Raw genomic sequence first — 14,770 nt, 5'->3', positions numbered from 1 at the left:
TAGAATTTGGCGAATTTTTTCATCTCTAATTTTTCTATTGCATATTTTTTTTCCATTTGCTATTTTTATAGCAAAAATGGATGGCATAAGAATCTTACAACTTGGCACTACGTTTATTGTTGCTTTTTATTTTTTATTGTTCTATTCCGGAATCTGTGTTGTTTTCTACTTTTTATGGACAAATTGATAATACGATAGTGACATTACGATAAGCATTATGACTCAGGTAGATACTAATAATTAGCTTTTTGTGTATTTCTCATTTTTATTTTTGATGTTTTTATTTTTATTCTTCATCTTTATACTATTGTTCTATTTTTTTTTTATTTTTTTTTATTTTTTCACATATTTTGATTTCATTTTTTTCTACTTTACTCCGTATTTGTAATTTTTCCCCTTTCGTCATTTTTTATTTATTTACATTTCTTTATATTCTTAATATTATTTTTACTTAATCTTTATTATTTTTTAATTAAGTACGATTAAAAATTCAAAAGTATTTTTGTATAAACTCTCTTAGCTAATTGTAAAAATGTAAATTTTTACAATTAAAGATAATTGTAAATTTGTTTATTATCAACTATTTTTTTCTATTTTAATTAAGTCGGAATTATAATTTTATTAATTTTCTTTTTTAACCTTTTTTTCTGAATTAATTTTCAAACAAACAAGATGAAAATTAAATGTTTCATTTCGAGTTTAATATTGAAATCTCGCGATGAGAGGAAATATTCTGCTTATAGTGGATCCTTGAATTTTATGAGAAACTTGTGACTTTGCTCTTCATGTGGAAAATACAATAGTATAGGGGTAGATTGCTTGTAGTGGAACGAAATTAAAGCAATGGTGTCTATATGTACATATATATAGATACATATAATATGTAGTACAACAAGCGTTGTCTGTTTCGCTCCACAATCCGCTCACCTGCACACTATACTAGGTGGCGAGATAAGAATAAAAAGAACACTTGTCATAAAAGAGATAACGAGTAATTCTGAAACGCAAGGAAAAAACAGAAATTCTTAAATAGAATATATATGGGACTGAAAATAAAATCTAAAAATACTTCCAGTTTATTAATAATTTTGTAAAATTAACAATTTTGTTTATTTTTAAAATATACCTGCAATCACTGTAAGACGTTACATAATTTTTTTGACAATCGTTAAGATAATTTTTTAATCTTTTTTTTTTTTAATTTTTTACATTGAAATTAAAAATTTTTAATTTAAAATATTTAATTTTGATATTTATTCTTCATTGCAAGTAATAAATAAATTAGTGTGGTGAACTACAATTAAATAAATTAACTTCTCATTTAGTACATAATTGATTATTATTATTGCTTATTTTTTCGAAAATTTAAATAAAATTCTTCGGAAGAATTCAATTATTTTTATAAATAAAAACATTCTTCGGAAGAATTTAATTATTTTTATAAATAGTAAAATTTTTTTATTACAGGACAAGAAATCCAGACCGAAAAATCCAAGGAAAAAAGTCCAAAGTACAAAAAATCCAAAATAAATAATGAAACATGTGAAAAAGCCACGTTTTTATACTTTTTAGTTTTTACGCTTCAAAATTTTACATAAATAATAAAATTCTTCAGAAAAATTCAATTATTTTCAGAAGTAAAAAAATGTTTCACAAAAATTCAATTATTTTCAAAAATAAAAAAATTTCTAAAAAAATTTCAATTATTCTATAAAATTTTTAAAACAATTATTCCAAAAAATACAATTATTTTCAACAATTTTGATAAAATTCTTTACAAAAATTCAATTATTTTTTTCAATATAATTCCAATTAAATTACTCTATTAATTTAATTGATTCACAGTCATCGAAATGAGCATCTTAAAAAAAGGACAATTTCATTCAAGACAACCATTTTAATTTTTATATCTCAATTTTTTTCTTTGGATTTTTAATTTCTCAAGACTTTTTGACCAGGTTAAAAAATCCAACAAATAAGTCCAAAGTGAAACTGCTTTTTTTTACTTTTTTGGATTTCATTTACTTTGGATTTTTTGGTTTGGACTTTTTGTTTTGGACTTCTTGTCTGGATACCAAATTCTTTACAAGAATTTAATTATTTTCAAGTCAATTTCAATAAAATTTCACAAAATATATAAAATAAAACAATTTTTTTAAAAAATTGTGAGCAAAATTTCAGGAAATACTTCAATTATTTTTTAAAATTTCAATAAATACTTCAAAACGATTCAATTACCTATTTTTATAAATATTAAATTTCTTTGCAGGAATTTTTATTTTTAATTATTTTTAATAAAACTTCATTAAAAGATTCAAATATTTTTTAAATTTTCAATAAAATTTTTCAAAAAAATACAATTATTTAGTAAAATTCTTGCAAAAATTCATTTTTTTCAATTCAATTTTAAAAAAATTCTATAATAAAACTTTCAATTATAATTATTAACAGACACGATTATTTTAAAATGTGGAGAAAAATTCTTTGTTGAATTCAATTATTTTCAAAATTTTCAATTAAGATTATTTTTAAAAAATTACATTATTTTTTAAAAAACTTACAAAAATTCTTCCAAAGAATTTAATTATTTTCTAAAAATTATAATAAAATTCCATAATCAAATGTTTAATTACAATTATTAACAAACACGATTATTTAAAAAAAAACTTTAATGAAATTCTTCATAATATTCAATTACTTTAAAAATTTTCAATTAAAATTATTAAAGAAATTCTATTATTTAGAAAAAAATTCAAAAAAATTCTTCAGAAGAATTTAATTAGAATTTTCAATAATTTTAATAAAATTCTTTGCGAGAATTCAATTATTTTCATAAATATTAAAATTCTTGGAAGGAATTATTGAATTATTTTCAAATTGTTTGAGAAAATTGTTTGCAAGAATTCAATCATTTTCAATACATGAATTTTAAAATTGAAAACTTTTTAAAAGAAAAATTATTTAAAAAGTTTGGAAACAACAAAATCTTCAAATTTTTAATTTATTTATGTTTATTTATTTTTATTTATTTATTTATACTTATTTATTTTCATTTGGTTTTATTTATTTTTCTTTATTTTTATTTGCTTATTAAGCAGTAAATATTGTTTTTTAATTACTCGTCGTTCTTAATTCTCGTTTCAAAAATTAAATAAAGTTTCAAACTTATTCAGTTTTCGTCTGTTCTCGTCGTTCGCCTTCCTCAGAACATTTATTCTTTTAGTACCGTCCTTCGCATCCTGAATAAATAGTTGACTGCGTAGTGGTGCAATTACAAACATTCCTTTAGGATGCTGGAATTCTATCGTAGGAACACCTTGTGAAATTCAGGGAATTAAAAAAGATTTGTACTACATTTTCCTTCGTTCTCATTTACCTTTTTCATTGAAATTACAAAATTTTTTCTATTTTTAGAAGACGAATTTTAAATAATTGTTTATTTAATTTTTTTCGCTATACTATTAAAATTATAACATAAATTTTATTGTAATTTTTTTATATTTATTGAAATTATAATAAAATTTAAATTATAATAAAATTTTAATTATAATATATTTACTTAATTGAAGTTTAGCTACTAAAATAAAAATAAAACAGAAAAATTCAAATACTTTGAATATTATTCGTAGGAAAAAAAATAAATTTAATTTATTGGCCTAGTTTATACGCAGAGAGAAAAATAATTAAAGACACTAATTGGCAGGAGCTATTGATTCGTTGACATCATTTTAGGTTGATTATTTCAAGCCAAATGATCTAATAGATTGCAATATTAGCAATATTAACGTAATTAATAGCGTAATTCTTATTTTAATTTTATTTTCTTTATACAGAAATCTAAAAGGTTGAAAATGAAAATTTTTATTATGGCAAAAAAAAACCATCGATGTAGTTACATATGATCGCGTGAGTCTCGTAATAATTGTTAGTTTTTCGGAATTAAAGAATAGGAAATTGAGGGAACTTGAATATATATATATATAGAAATCTTTGTGGAGTGAATTGGCAAGAAAGGGAAAGAAAAAAATAAAGTAACGTAACGATATATTTTTTTTTCTTTTTGCTCAACTCTTTGTTAGGCAATGCTATGAGCCAAAATCGAAGTGGAACAGTTCCAAGTGGTCATATTCCGAGTCGCTATTCCCGCAGAGTTGCTTCATGCTTCGCCGCTTCCCACTGGCCACCTTGTACGTGGTTTTAATGCACTATACCGCTTTGGAAAATACTATAGATTGTGTTTCGTCGTTTCATAGTAACAACAACGACGCTACACAGGATTCAGGTGTGCCTCGTTGCATGAAGTAGAAACATCAACGTTCGTGTTTTAATGTCAGTGTACTTATAGAGGCCCACGCGAATTATTGTGGGCAGTTTTATACATATACAGACAATAGATCACAAATTTGCCAAGAAGTGACAGTGGAAAAAAAAAATCTCCCATCTTGGTAGGATATAGAAAATCCTTTATATGAGAATATATAAAACCGGCTTCTCAGTCTTTTTCACGCGATTTCAGCGAGACGATGTATTTTTTGAACTGAGAATTTGAGAAAAATAATTAATGAACAAAGTAATTATTTTTTTTTGAATTTTTCCAGTAATTATTTTTATTTATTAATCGAGCAATTTTGTTAGGTTTATTCAATTTTTCTGTTCTTTCCCACTTTTCTTTGAATTTAGTTTTTTTCAAATTAAAAATTCGATTTTTAGCATTTTTGAATGAAAATTCATAGATCTGTTTGCATGTATTGCAAATTAAATTCTATTTGTATCAATTTTCAAAATTATGGCTTATTTTATAAAACAGACAATTTGAACGATCATTTGGTATAATAAAAGCGTGATCGATAAATTCAAATAGTGCTGAGTAAAAGTGGAAATATCGAATATAAGTTACAGTGATTTTAGGTAATGTGAGTGATAAAGTGCTGATTCATAAATTTAAAACTTATATTTTATTTTTTTCGATTTATACTTATCTATCGGATAATTGAATCTATGAGAGAGGCGAGAGAGAAATATAAATAATATTTCGATTAATATTCAATATTATATTGTATAGATCTGGGGAAAAATAAAGGTTATCGCTTTGCGATAAATTAATAAATTTCATTTTTTTTTATGCATCACCGTGTTTCTTGAGAGAGTGGAAAGTACCTTTTTAATGATTTTCCAAAACAAATCAATCTACCGTGAAATGTTTAAACACTTCACTGGGTGTGTTTTGCCTCTTTGTTCGTCCACAAAATTTTCGAGTTTCATAAATTTTTGACAAATGCTTTTTCAGAACAAAAATTTATTTCTTATTCTTTGTCTTTTTTGTTTTCCATCAAGAATTTTAATTATTTCCATAGAAATAAAAATTTAATTTAATATTTTCCAAAATAAAAAAATTTTTCAATTTTTTATTAATATAAAATACTACAAATTTTTTTCAGTAAAAAAAGTATTAAAGTGAAACTGAATATTGAAATTAAAATTTTAATAAATGTTTTATGTAAATTAGAATATTGTGTAATTTAATTTCTTTTTGTAATATAAAAATGTTTAATAACAGAAAATTTGAATATTTACTGCGTAGATTTCTAAATTAGATTTCAAATAGAAATACAAAAGAAAAAAAGGTGTATTTGGAACCATTGATATTGTAATTATTTTTTTATCAGAATTTTATTTTTTGTGCTCTTTTGTGAAAAAAAACAGTATATGGTAGTCTCAAAGTCTTTATACAACTTAGCTCATGCCAGTGACCAGATAATTCATTAGCGCGTAAAAGCTATAGTAACTGACGCGAAGCCCCTTTTAAAATTGTTTTTGTACTTTATTCTTTTTTTCTTTACTCGAATCCGTGAGCATTTTCCTTCCATAGACTGAAAAAAATTTAATTCAATTAAAGAATAACATTTTTTTCGTTTTAATGTCAATTAGTCGCTTTATTATGAAATTAGTTAATTTCTCAATTATTTGAAACTCGATTATTATTGTATAATTAATTTTTGATTATAAAAATTAATTAATTTTTTTTAATTAACAAAATTTATATTATTTCTAACCAAAATTCGTTCGTAAATGTAAAAATGCAAAAAAAGAATACAGAAGAGAAGAAAAAAGTAATAGAAATAAAAATAGAATTAATATTAATTATAATAAGAAATTATTTTTAATAAAATAATATCAAAAATTGATGAATGGCATTTTTTCCAGGATCACGACGCAGAGGACGATCGCATGCGAGGACTTGTTGTGGTGATGAATTGCAGAATCTTCAAACATTACATGTGATTGGTCGAAGTGGGGGGCGACAAGCGAGCCCCCCTGGGACAAATTGCACCCAAGGACAATCTTCGGCTCATTCGCAATCACACGTCCAGGATTCACCGAATGTCGATTATAGGCGTTTAGTTTTTATCAGTTCCGATTCCTCGTCAGGACGTGAAGAGGATGACGCTGACAGTAGTTGTTCCGGTTCGTCTTATTTAAATGGAATACCGCACGGCAGTCATGCGCAAGGATTAGAAGACTGCGATTGGGATTATTTCGAGAGTGGCACACTACCATTGCCATCAGGAATCCCCCTAGCCATTAATATCAATAATTTAGAAACTGATACTACAGTCTCGAGTCACTGGAGCTGTTGTCCTGGTCGAGGATCGTCTTCGTGTCAGGTATTTATTTCTTCTTCAATTTTTAATTTCTTTAATTAAAATTAATTTAATTCCGAGTCAACTGGACTCGGATTAATCGTTCATCTCAATGTTTCTAAATTAACTATCTTTGCGAATAATAAATTTTTTTTTGAGAAATTCAATTATTTTCAATACAATTTTAGTAAAAAATTCAATTACTTTCAAAATTTTCAGGATTTTCAGTAAAAATTATTGACAAAAACTTCATTATTTTTAAGAAAATTGCAATAAATTCTTCAAAACAATTTAATTATTTTAAAGAATGTTAAAAATCTGACCAAGAATTAAATTATTTTCAATACAATTTTAATAACATTTTCTCGAAAGAATTCAATTATTATTGAAAAAAATGTTGATAAAATTCTTAAAATGAATTCAATTATTTTCAAATTTTTTTATAAATACTTTACAAGAATTCAATGATTTTTAGTACATCGACAATTTAATTGTTTCTGAAAATAATTGAATTCTTGAATAGAATTTTATTAAAACTTTTTTAAATAATTGAATTCCTGCGAAAAAATTTATTATTTCTACAAATAATTCAATTTTTGCAAAATTCTAAAAAATAATTTAATTTTTGAGAAGAATTTTATTACAATTGTATTTAAAATAATTTAATTTCTGTGAAAAATTTTCTATTTATTGATATTATTGAATTCTTTCGAAGAATTTTAAAGAAATGTTTAAAAATAATTTAATTTTTCCTGGAATTAAATTAAAATTGTATTTAAAATAATTTAATTCCAGCGAAAATTTCATTATTTTTAAAAATAATTGAATTCTTGAATTGAACTTTATTAAAACTTTTTTAAATAATTGAACTCTTGTGAAAAATTGAATTATTTTTTAAAATAATTCAATTTTCTCGGAGAGTTTTTACAAGATTTAAAAAAATAATTGAAATTTTTGAAAAATCAATTAAAATGTTATTGAAAATAAAATTAAATCCTGATAAGAATTTTATTATTTATATAAAAATAATTGAGGGCTCGGATCGAAGAACCGACGCTTCGCAATGTTTTGTGCGTTTACAAGCGTCGGTTCTTCGATCCGAGCCCTCAATTGAATTTTTTACGAAGATTTTTATTATTTATAAATTGACTAAAGAATTTTACTACAATTACTGAAAATAATTGAATTCTTCATAAAATTAAATTATTTTCAAAGTTTGTCATAAATACTTTACAAGAATTCAATAATTTTCTGTACATTAATTGAAAAATTTTAAACATTTAAATAGAAAAATTAGTAAAAAAAAGTTAGGAAACAAAAAAGCAAACAATAACTAACTTCAAACTGCGAACAGATTACCGGAATACAACGATTATTAATATAGAAGATTAAGACAATCGAGTGATAAAATCAAATATTTATTTAAATTTTTTTATTTTTTTATTCTTTATTCAAGAGAATAAATAACAATTTTCCTTTTAGAAAATCTCTTTTTTCTTTAAAAGAATTGAAAAGAAATGAAAAATCGTAAAGTTATAATTATTATAATTTGGTCTTTATTTATCAGGCTTGTGGAGGATCGCAAGGAGCGAATGTCCTTCCGGTTCCAGTGCCAATTCCAGTTCCGGTGCCGTATCCAGTTCCAGTGCCGGCGGCCCTTTGGAATAGTGATTTAGCGGCGGCATCGTCAATGATAACTCGCGACTCAACATTCGAGGGAAGTTTACGACTAAGAGGCGATCCATCGGCACCTTGGTTCGCTTGGCATCCGAGATTTAATCAACCACTACACGGGAATCGTTTAGAACCTCGATTAACCACCTTCGATCCAGTTGCTTTTGGTTTTCGGCCCGAGCAAGTCTCACAAAGATTTTTCGGTCCCGAATCAACATCATCAGCGTCATCATCGTCAATTCTTCCATTCCCACCGGTAATCGATGAAGATCCCAAGACCAGTGAATTAAAGGCTAGTGCATCACCTGAGAAGAAATGTGAAGATTCCTCCACATTGACAGTGGAGGAATTATCAAAAGAATGTTCAGTTGCGCATGACGAACAAGCTGATGATATTTCATTTAAAAACGAATCGCGAAATCAAAGAATGTATCGACATTCGCGTGGTAATTCCGGAAGTTCATCCGGTCGTTCATCGGCCGACAGTAGTGATCTTGAAGATTCAGCTTCGCATCGTTTCTCGCGAGTGTTTGTCATTAATGACGATTCGTTGACAAGTGACAATGACATTGAGGACAATGAGGATTCGGATTCAGCGCGTGAGGGTGGTATAACTTTGAAAAAAGTCACCGCTCTCACGGAAGATGAGCCCGTTATTCTTCGTTGTGTCCGTCTATTGAATGAAGATACGGAAAAAAATGATGACGACACCGACAATAAAGTTCCCAGTCCTCTAGATCCTTTACTCGATGATATAATATCAAACGATGATAATTATTGGCTCACAAAGGATAATAACGCAAAGCAGGAAATTTTTTCCGATGTCAATGAAATTTACGTGGCCGACTCGAAAGATTCACTCGACTGTCGAATCGAATTGAAATCAATTAAAACTCTAGATCCAGAGAATTATGAGTTTAAAAATCAAGAGGTGAATCACGATAATTTAATGGTAGGAGAACTGTCAAGTCATGATGATGATGACGATGAGGAAAGTACTGATGATGAAGAAGAAAAAAATTATTACGAAATAAAGGAGGACACAGACTCGGTATTGATTCCCGATTCCCTTGAGATGATAACGGAAAAATTGGACAGCATTAAATTGAATGAGTTCCAAGCTTCGACGCCCATCAATGATAAGAGTCGAACGAAAGAAATCGAGAGTTCACGCGACGCGGCAACGAATCCGGGTCAGAAACCTCGAGAGGATTCGAGCGTGAGTTCAATAACGGATAGCTCAACGAGCGAGACCAACACCACAGGAAGTGAGGTGAGCAGCGATGAATTACACGAGTACGAAGTAACGCCAGTGCGTTTTGCATTTGGCGATAATAGTCGTTCAATTCCGCCTGTTCTTCGTAGGATAAATAGTGAGAATTTAAAATTGTCGAAACTTGTTCGAGAAGGGAAGGATGATGGAAAGGAGAAAGAGGGGAAAAAATTGGATGATCGAAGGGTGAATGATATAATAAGTGGAAAAATAGAGGAAATATTTAAGAGTTCTAAGTCTGATGATGATAATGATTTTGATGAAAATGATGAGAGAATAGACCCTGTCGCGATATCGGTGACGCATGACGAAAGACAACAGCGAGTGAGAGGTAAGTTGGCAGGCGCACGGCAGGTGGGAGATGAGGATAGTGGGGGTGCAGCTGGAATCGAGCGGAGAACAGCGCGGTGTTATTCAGTTGAGCGACTCCCGCCCACTCGGTCGACGACGACGGAGAATGGCTTCCCGTCGTCAACAACAGCTCGCGAACTACAAAACTTTCCCTCGAATAATAAATACAAGAGTCTCGTGATGATCACACAGGGAGCTTATCAACCAGTTAGTGTTATAACATCGGACACGACGACACTCCTTCAGCCGGACGATGTTACACCTGTGACGGGCCAGGGCTTGGCCGGCTATTTCCAGCTGGCGCTGGAGGCTGTGACCGAGCCGCGACGTACCAATGGCCAGGGACCGCGGAAACCTCTCATGGTGAAACGTCTCATGACACAACAGTCCGATGTCGAAGTCGACAGTGGTTTAAGTGTTGGTAGTGCGAGTGAGAGCGAGGACGTGCAATCAGTGAAAAGTGCCGTGAAATCATCGCTTCAAGTGACAAATTTATCAACGCGAAATAATGATGAAAAGGAATCACCGAGAGTAAGGAGTTTTAATTCAAGTGATGATGGTTCAGTGTCCGGGGTTGTTATCCTCGAGGAGGGACTCGCAGACGATGATTCTTGGGTTGAGGAAGTGTCACATGATGAGGATGAGCAGAGTGCAACAACCGCGACTGAAGAAAGTTCCGAGGATGAGGCGAATAATTTAGGTGATCGTGAGGAAGAATTGAGAGGTTATCATCGACAGGCGATCGATTTTACGCTACATACAATTGTCGAAGAATCATGTGAGGAGAGTGAGGCTGAGCCAAATTTCGTCTCTAATCACAAAAAGCAAAGACCACCCTCCGCTTCCGAATTGGAGAAATATTTCTTCTTCGGCCTCGGTGGCGATGGGAATATAAGTTGTGGTTCTCGAGAAGTTGACAGTCTGTCCGAAACCTCGTCAATTCATTCCGAAGGTCTCGAATCCCTGGGCCAAGAGGAGGCAATCGAAAAATCCGGCGAGTCACTGAATTCCTCAAGACTCGAGAAATACTTTCTATCCGAATTTCTCGGTTTCAATCAAGATCGTCGTGATTCTGACGGATCGGTTGGCAGCGATTCGGAGGGACGACCAAGTCCCGAAGCTCAAAGAAGAAAACGATTGGTACGAGCACGTGGAACCGGAAGATCCCACAGTTCATCGCTCGACAATCTCTTGGCACTAACACAAAACCCCCAAAATCCAAGTTCGCAAAATTCCCTCCAGGACTTGAGCCTAAATCAAGATGGTCAGGACTCACAATCTGAAGGTTCATCAACAGAAACCGATGTCGCCGAGGAGAATCAAACACCAGCCTTCGGTACCGATGGTCAATTCGACACTGTCAAGAGAAAGAAAAAGAAACCCAGAAATCTCGGTACTCAAAGTCCCCGAGTTTCCGAAGATAGAAACAAAACACCTGAACCCCGGGATATGACAGACGTTCCCGAAGACGAGGAGGCTATAAATTCCGATGATGATCGTGCAAAGACCCCACAACCCGACAATGCTCATTTATCCACCTATCTCGATAGTTCAAGAATCCAGCCAAATTCAACAGAATCAAGAACAAAACAACAGTCCCGAGATTCCGGTTTCGTCGGAAGTTGTGACGATCTTCTCCAACATCAGAAATCGCCCACCGATTCCCAAACACCGGAAATTAATCCAACATCCAAAGATCGAAGACTCGACGAAACTCACCGAATTCAAAAATTAAATGTTCCTAAAGTTGATCAGAACCTCCCGCCCGTGGCGAATGCCTCCCTGTCACGAAAAGACAGTTTCAACAATTGGTCAAGCGACGAGGAAACGAATCTCATGATGTCAAAAATGCGCCAATTCTTCAAGACAATGGTCGCAAATTCAAATTCAACGAGTGGTAATGTCTCGAGTGGCGCGTCACCGGCCCCAAGTCCACGACTATCGGGTTACACGTCAAAAATTCGACACTGTTCGCAAAATCGTACAAAACCACCGCAATTGGTCTATTTTGAGAATGAATTGACAAGACTGATGAAGACTGTGCCTGGAATCAGGGACGAGCAGGTGAGAGAGATTGTTGAGTATCTAAGTTCGGAAGACACGTGGTCTGATTCTTATGACAGTTCAGATTACACGAGTTCTGATCTTGAAGGCGCTGCCGGTGGACGTCGCTCGGCTCTACAGGAACAAATCTCCCAAAGTTGTCAACAGATCATCAGTAAATTCGACACAACATCAAGAGATCCATTCGAGAAAGATAAGAGCGATAAATTACCCACAAATCAACAGTGTCTAGGAAGAGACACCGCGTTTGTTTATCAAAAACTCGTGCAGAGTTTTACGAAAATGGCCGGTGATACGAGTTCTGACGCGAGTTCAACACCGCACAGTAGTCCGCCACTGATTGCAAAAGTGATGCATCACATTGGAAGTCGTTTGGTTGCGTTGATGCACGAGGTGTCGGAGGGAGGATCAACAGTTCAGCCACACGCCTCGTGGAGACGTTATTCACAGCATCATCGAACACCATCGTCGGCGTCGACAACTGAGGATGATGATTCAACATCGGACTCGACAAATCCATCGTCGACAACACAATTGCCACGTTCCAAGTCTCACGATCCATTATTGTTGATTAATGGACATCCAAATCCGAATGCTGGACAGGAGGGTGAGGAGAGGGAGGCGAGTGATTATGAGAGATTCTCGTGGAGAGGTAGTTTTGAGTCGGCATTAATGGCTGCTGATTCGAGGACAAAATTAAGTTTATTAGCTTGCTCGGGTGATGTTAGCGCGAGTGCAAGTGCAAGTGCATTGGCAATGGCTGCAAAACGACGAAGTGCAGGCGATTTGTTGTTTAATCCAAAAAGTTTCTCGAGAGAGCAACTCGATCGTGTGAGAAGTTGTGGATCAATTGGCGGAGGTACTGGTGGTGTTGCGGGAGTTTGCAGCGGTTCCATTGAGGAGAAAATCTGGAGCAACAGGAGAAGATCGTCGGTTCCGGATGCCAATACTAGAGGAGAATCTGGTACAATACTTTTTGATTTCTAGACTTTTTTTTAATCTAAATATTTATTCAATACTGTAATTAAATTTTTTTCCGCATTTCACACAGGTTTTTTTGATTTTATTAAAATTTTTCTCATCATTTAACATTTTTCGATCAGACAATTAATATTTTCATTGAATAATTAATAGATCATCAAGGTCAGGGAAAACAGGAAAGTCAGGAAAAATAGGGAAATCGTGAAATTATATCAATAGAAAAAAAAATTAGATTTCCAGAATTACTACAATAATTCCGTTTTTCCTCTCTTAAAAACCTTTTTAAAAAACTTAATATTCTTAAACTCGCCTTAAATTTTTTTTTACCTTAAAAACGTTAAATATTTATTTAAGAAATTATTTGAGTTTCAAACAATTTTATTTAAAAATCCGAAAAAATCTGCTTTCTGAGAAATTTAAATTTAATTGTCCCGATAATCTTTGAAATAAAAAAAATTGTTCTCAAAAATGTTGATAAAATTCTTTAAAACGATTCAATTATTTTCAAAAATTTTAAGAAAAATTTTCTCAAGAATTCAATTATTTTTACAAATGATGAAATTCTTCGCTCAAATTCAATTCATTTCAATATCTAATATTTTAATAAACTTTCACAAAAGAATATTCAATTTAAAAAAATTTATAAACAAAAATCCAAAAATTAAAATATAAAGCAAAAATGAAATAATTTTAATAAAATTGACAGAGGAATTCAATTTTTTAAAATGCAATTTTTATAAAATTTTTCGAAAAAAAACCAATATTTTTTTAATAATGTTAATATAAATAAACTATTTTCAAAATTTTTAATAAATAATTCTTCAAAAATATTAAATTATTCGTAAAAATTTTAATAAAATTCTTCGTAAGAAATCAATTATTTTCAAAAATAATAGAATTTTTCACAAAAATTCAATTATTTCTAAAAAATAATAAAATTTTTCACAGAAATTCAATTATTTCAAAAAAATAATAAAATTCGTTTCATGCATTCAATATTATTTTTATAAATAATAAAATTTGCACAAAATTTTAATTATTTAAAATCCAATTTTATAAAATTTTTTGAAAAAATCAATTATTTTTAATAATGTTAATAAAATTTTATTTATAAGAATTCAATTATTTTCAATTAAATTGTAATTAAATTTATCAAAAATATTCAATTATTTTCAAAAATAATAAAATTTTTCACAGAAATTCAATTATTTCAACAAAATAATAAAATTCGATGCAAGAATTCAATTTTTTTCATAATTATTAAAATTGTTTGATGGATTAAAATTATTTTTGTTAAGTATTTAAATATTTTTGAAAGATTTAATTTCAAAATTGAGAAAAAATTACATAGTCTTTTGACAAATTGTTATTAGAATTTTTTGAAGATAGTTTAAATTTCCGTAAATAATTTAAAAAGACTAAATTTAATTTACAATTAATTACAATTTTATATTTTAAAGAATTTTGATTCTATATAAAGTTATTTTAAAATAAATCCTATTTTTGAAAAATCCAACTTAGAATTTGGAAAAAGATCATTTTTTCTTTTTTTTAAAATTAATTATCGAGTGGGAAGCCTGGTATTATAAAATTAATAAACATTTTGTGAAATTGAATTGAAAATAATTAAATTTGGTTAAAAATTTAATTAGTTATTTTTCAAAAATTGAACTTTTAATTAATTTTATTTTAATAATAATTGGAAAATAATTGAATTTTTTTTTATTTACTTAATTTTGTAAAGAGTAAAAGTAATCGAAATTTTTTTAAATAATTGCAATTTTCA

General features: G+C 29.8%; 1 protein-coding gene across 6 annotated transcripts in view; it reads left to right on the top strand.

Moving 5' to 3' along the window:
- The window catches only part of LOC122509523, a 70,070-nt gene that overhangs the window by 34,873 nt on the left and 20,427 nt on the right, over positions 1–14,770 (top strand). For all 6 annotated transcript variants that reach the window (XR_006302369.1, XM_043623664.1, XM_043623665.1 and 3 more), the window contains 2 exons: positions 6,205–6,665; positions 8,209–12,967. Coding sequence is in view for 5 of the 6 variants with exons in the window: in XM_043623664.1 (XP_043479599.1) it covers positions 6,205–6,665; positions 8,209–12,967 (5,220 nt within the window). In the remaining variant the exon portion in view is untranslated. The remainder of the gene's footprint in view (positions 1–6,204; positions 6,666–8,208; positions 12,968–14,770) is intronic.

The sequence above is a fragment of the Leptopilina heterotoma genome, unplaced genomic scaffold (genome assembly GCF_015476425.1).
Source record: "Leptopilina heterotoma isolate Lh14 unplaced genomic scaffold, ASM1547642v1 Lhet_60, whole genome shotgun sequence".
NCBI classification, from domain to species: Eukaryota; Metazoa; Arthropoda; class Insecta; order Hymenoptera; family Figitidae; genus Leptopilina; species Leptopilina heterotoma.
Note: the sequence above shows the minus strand (reverse complement) of the source record. Positions and strands in the feature narration are given on the sequence as shown.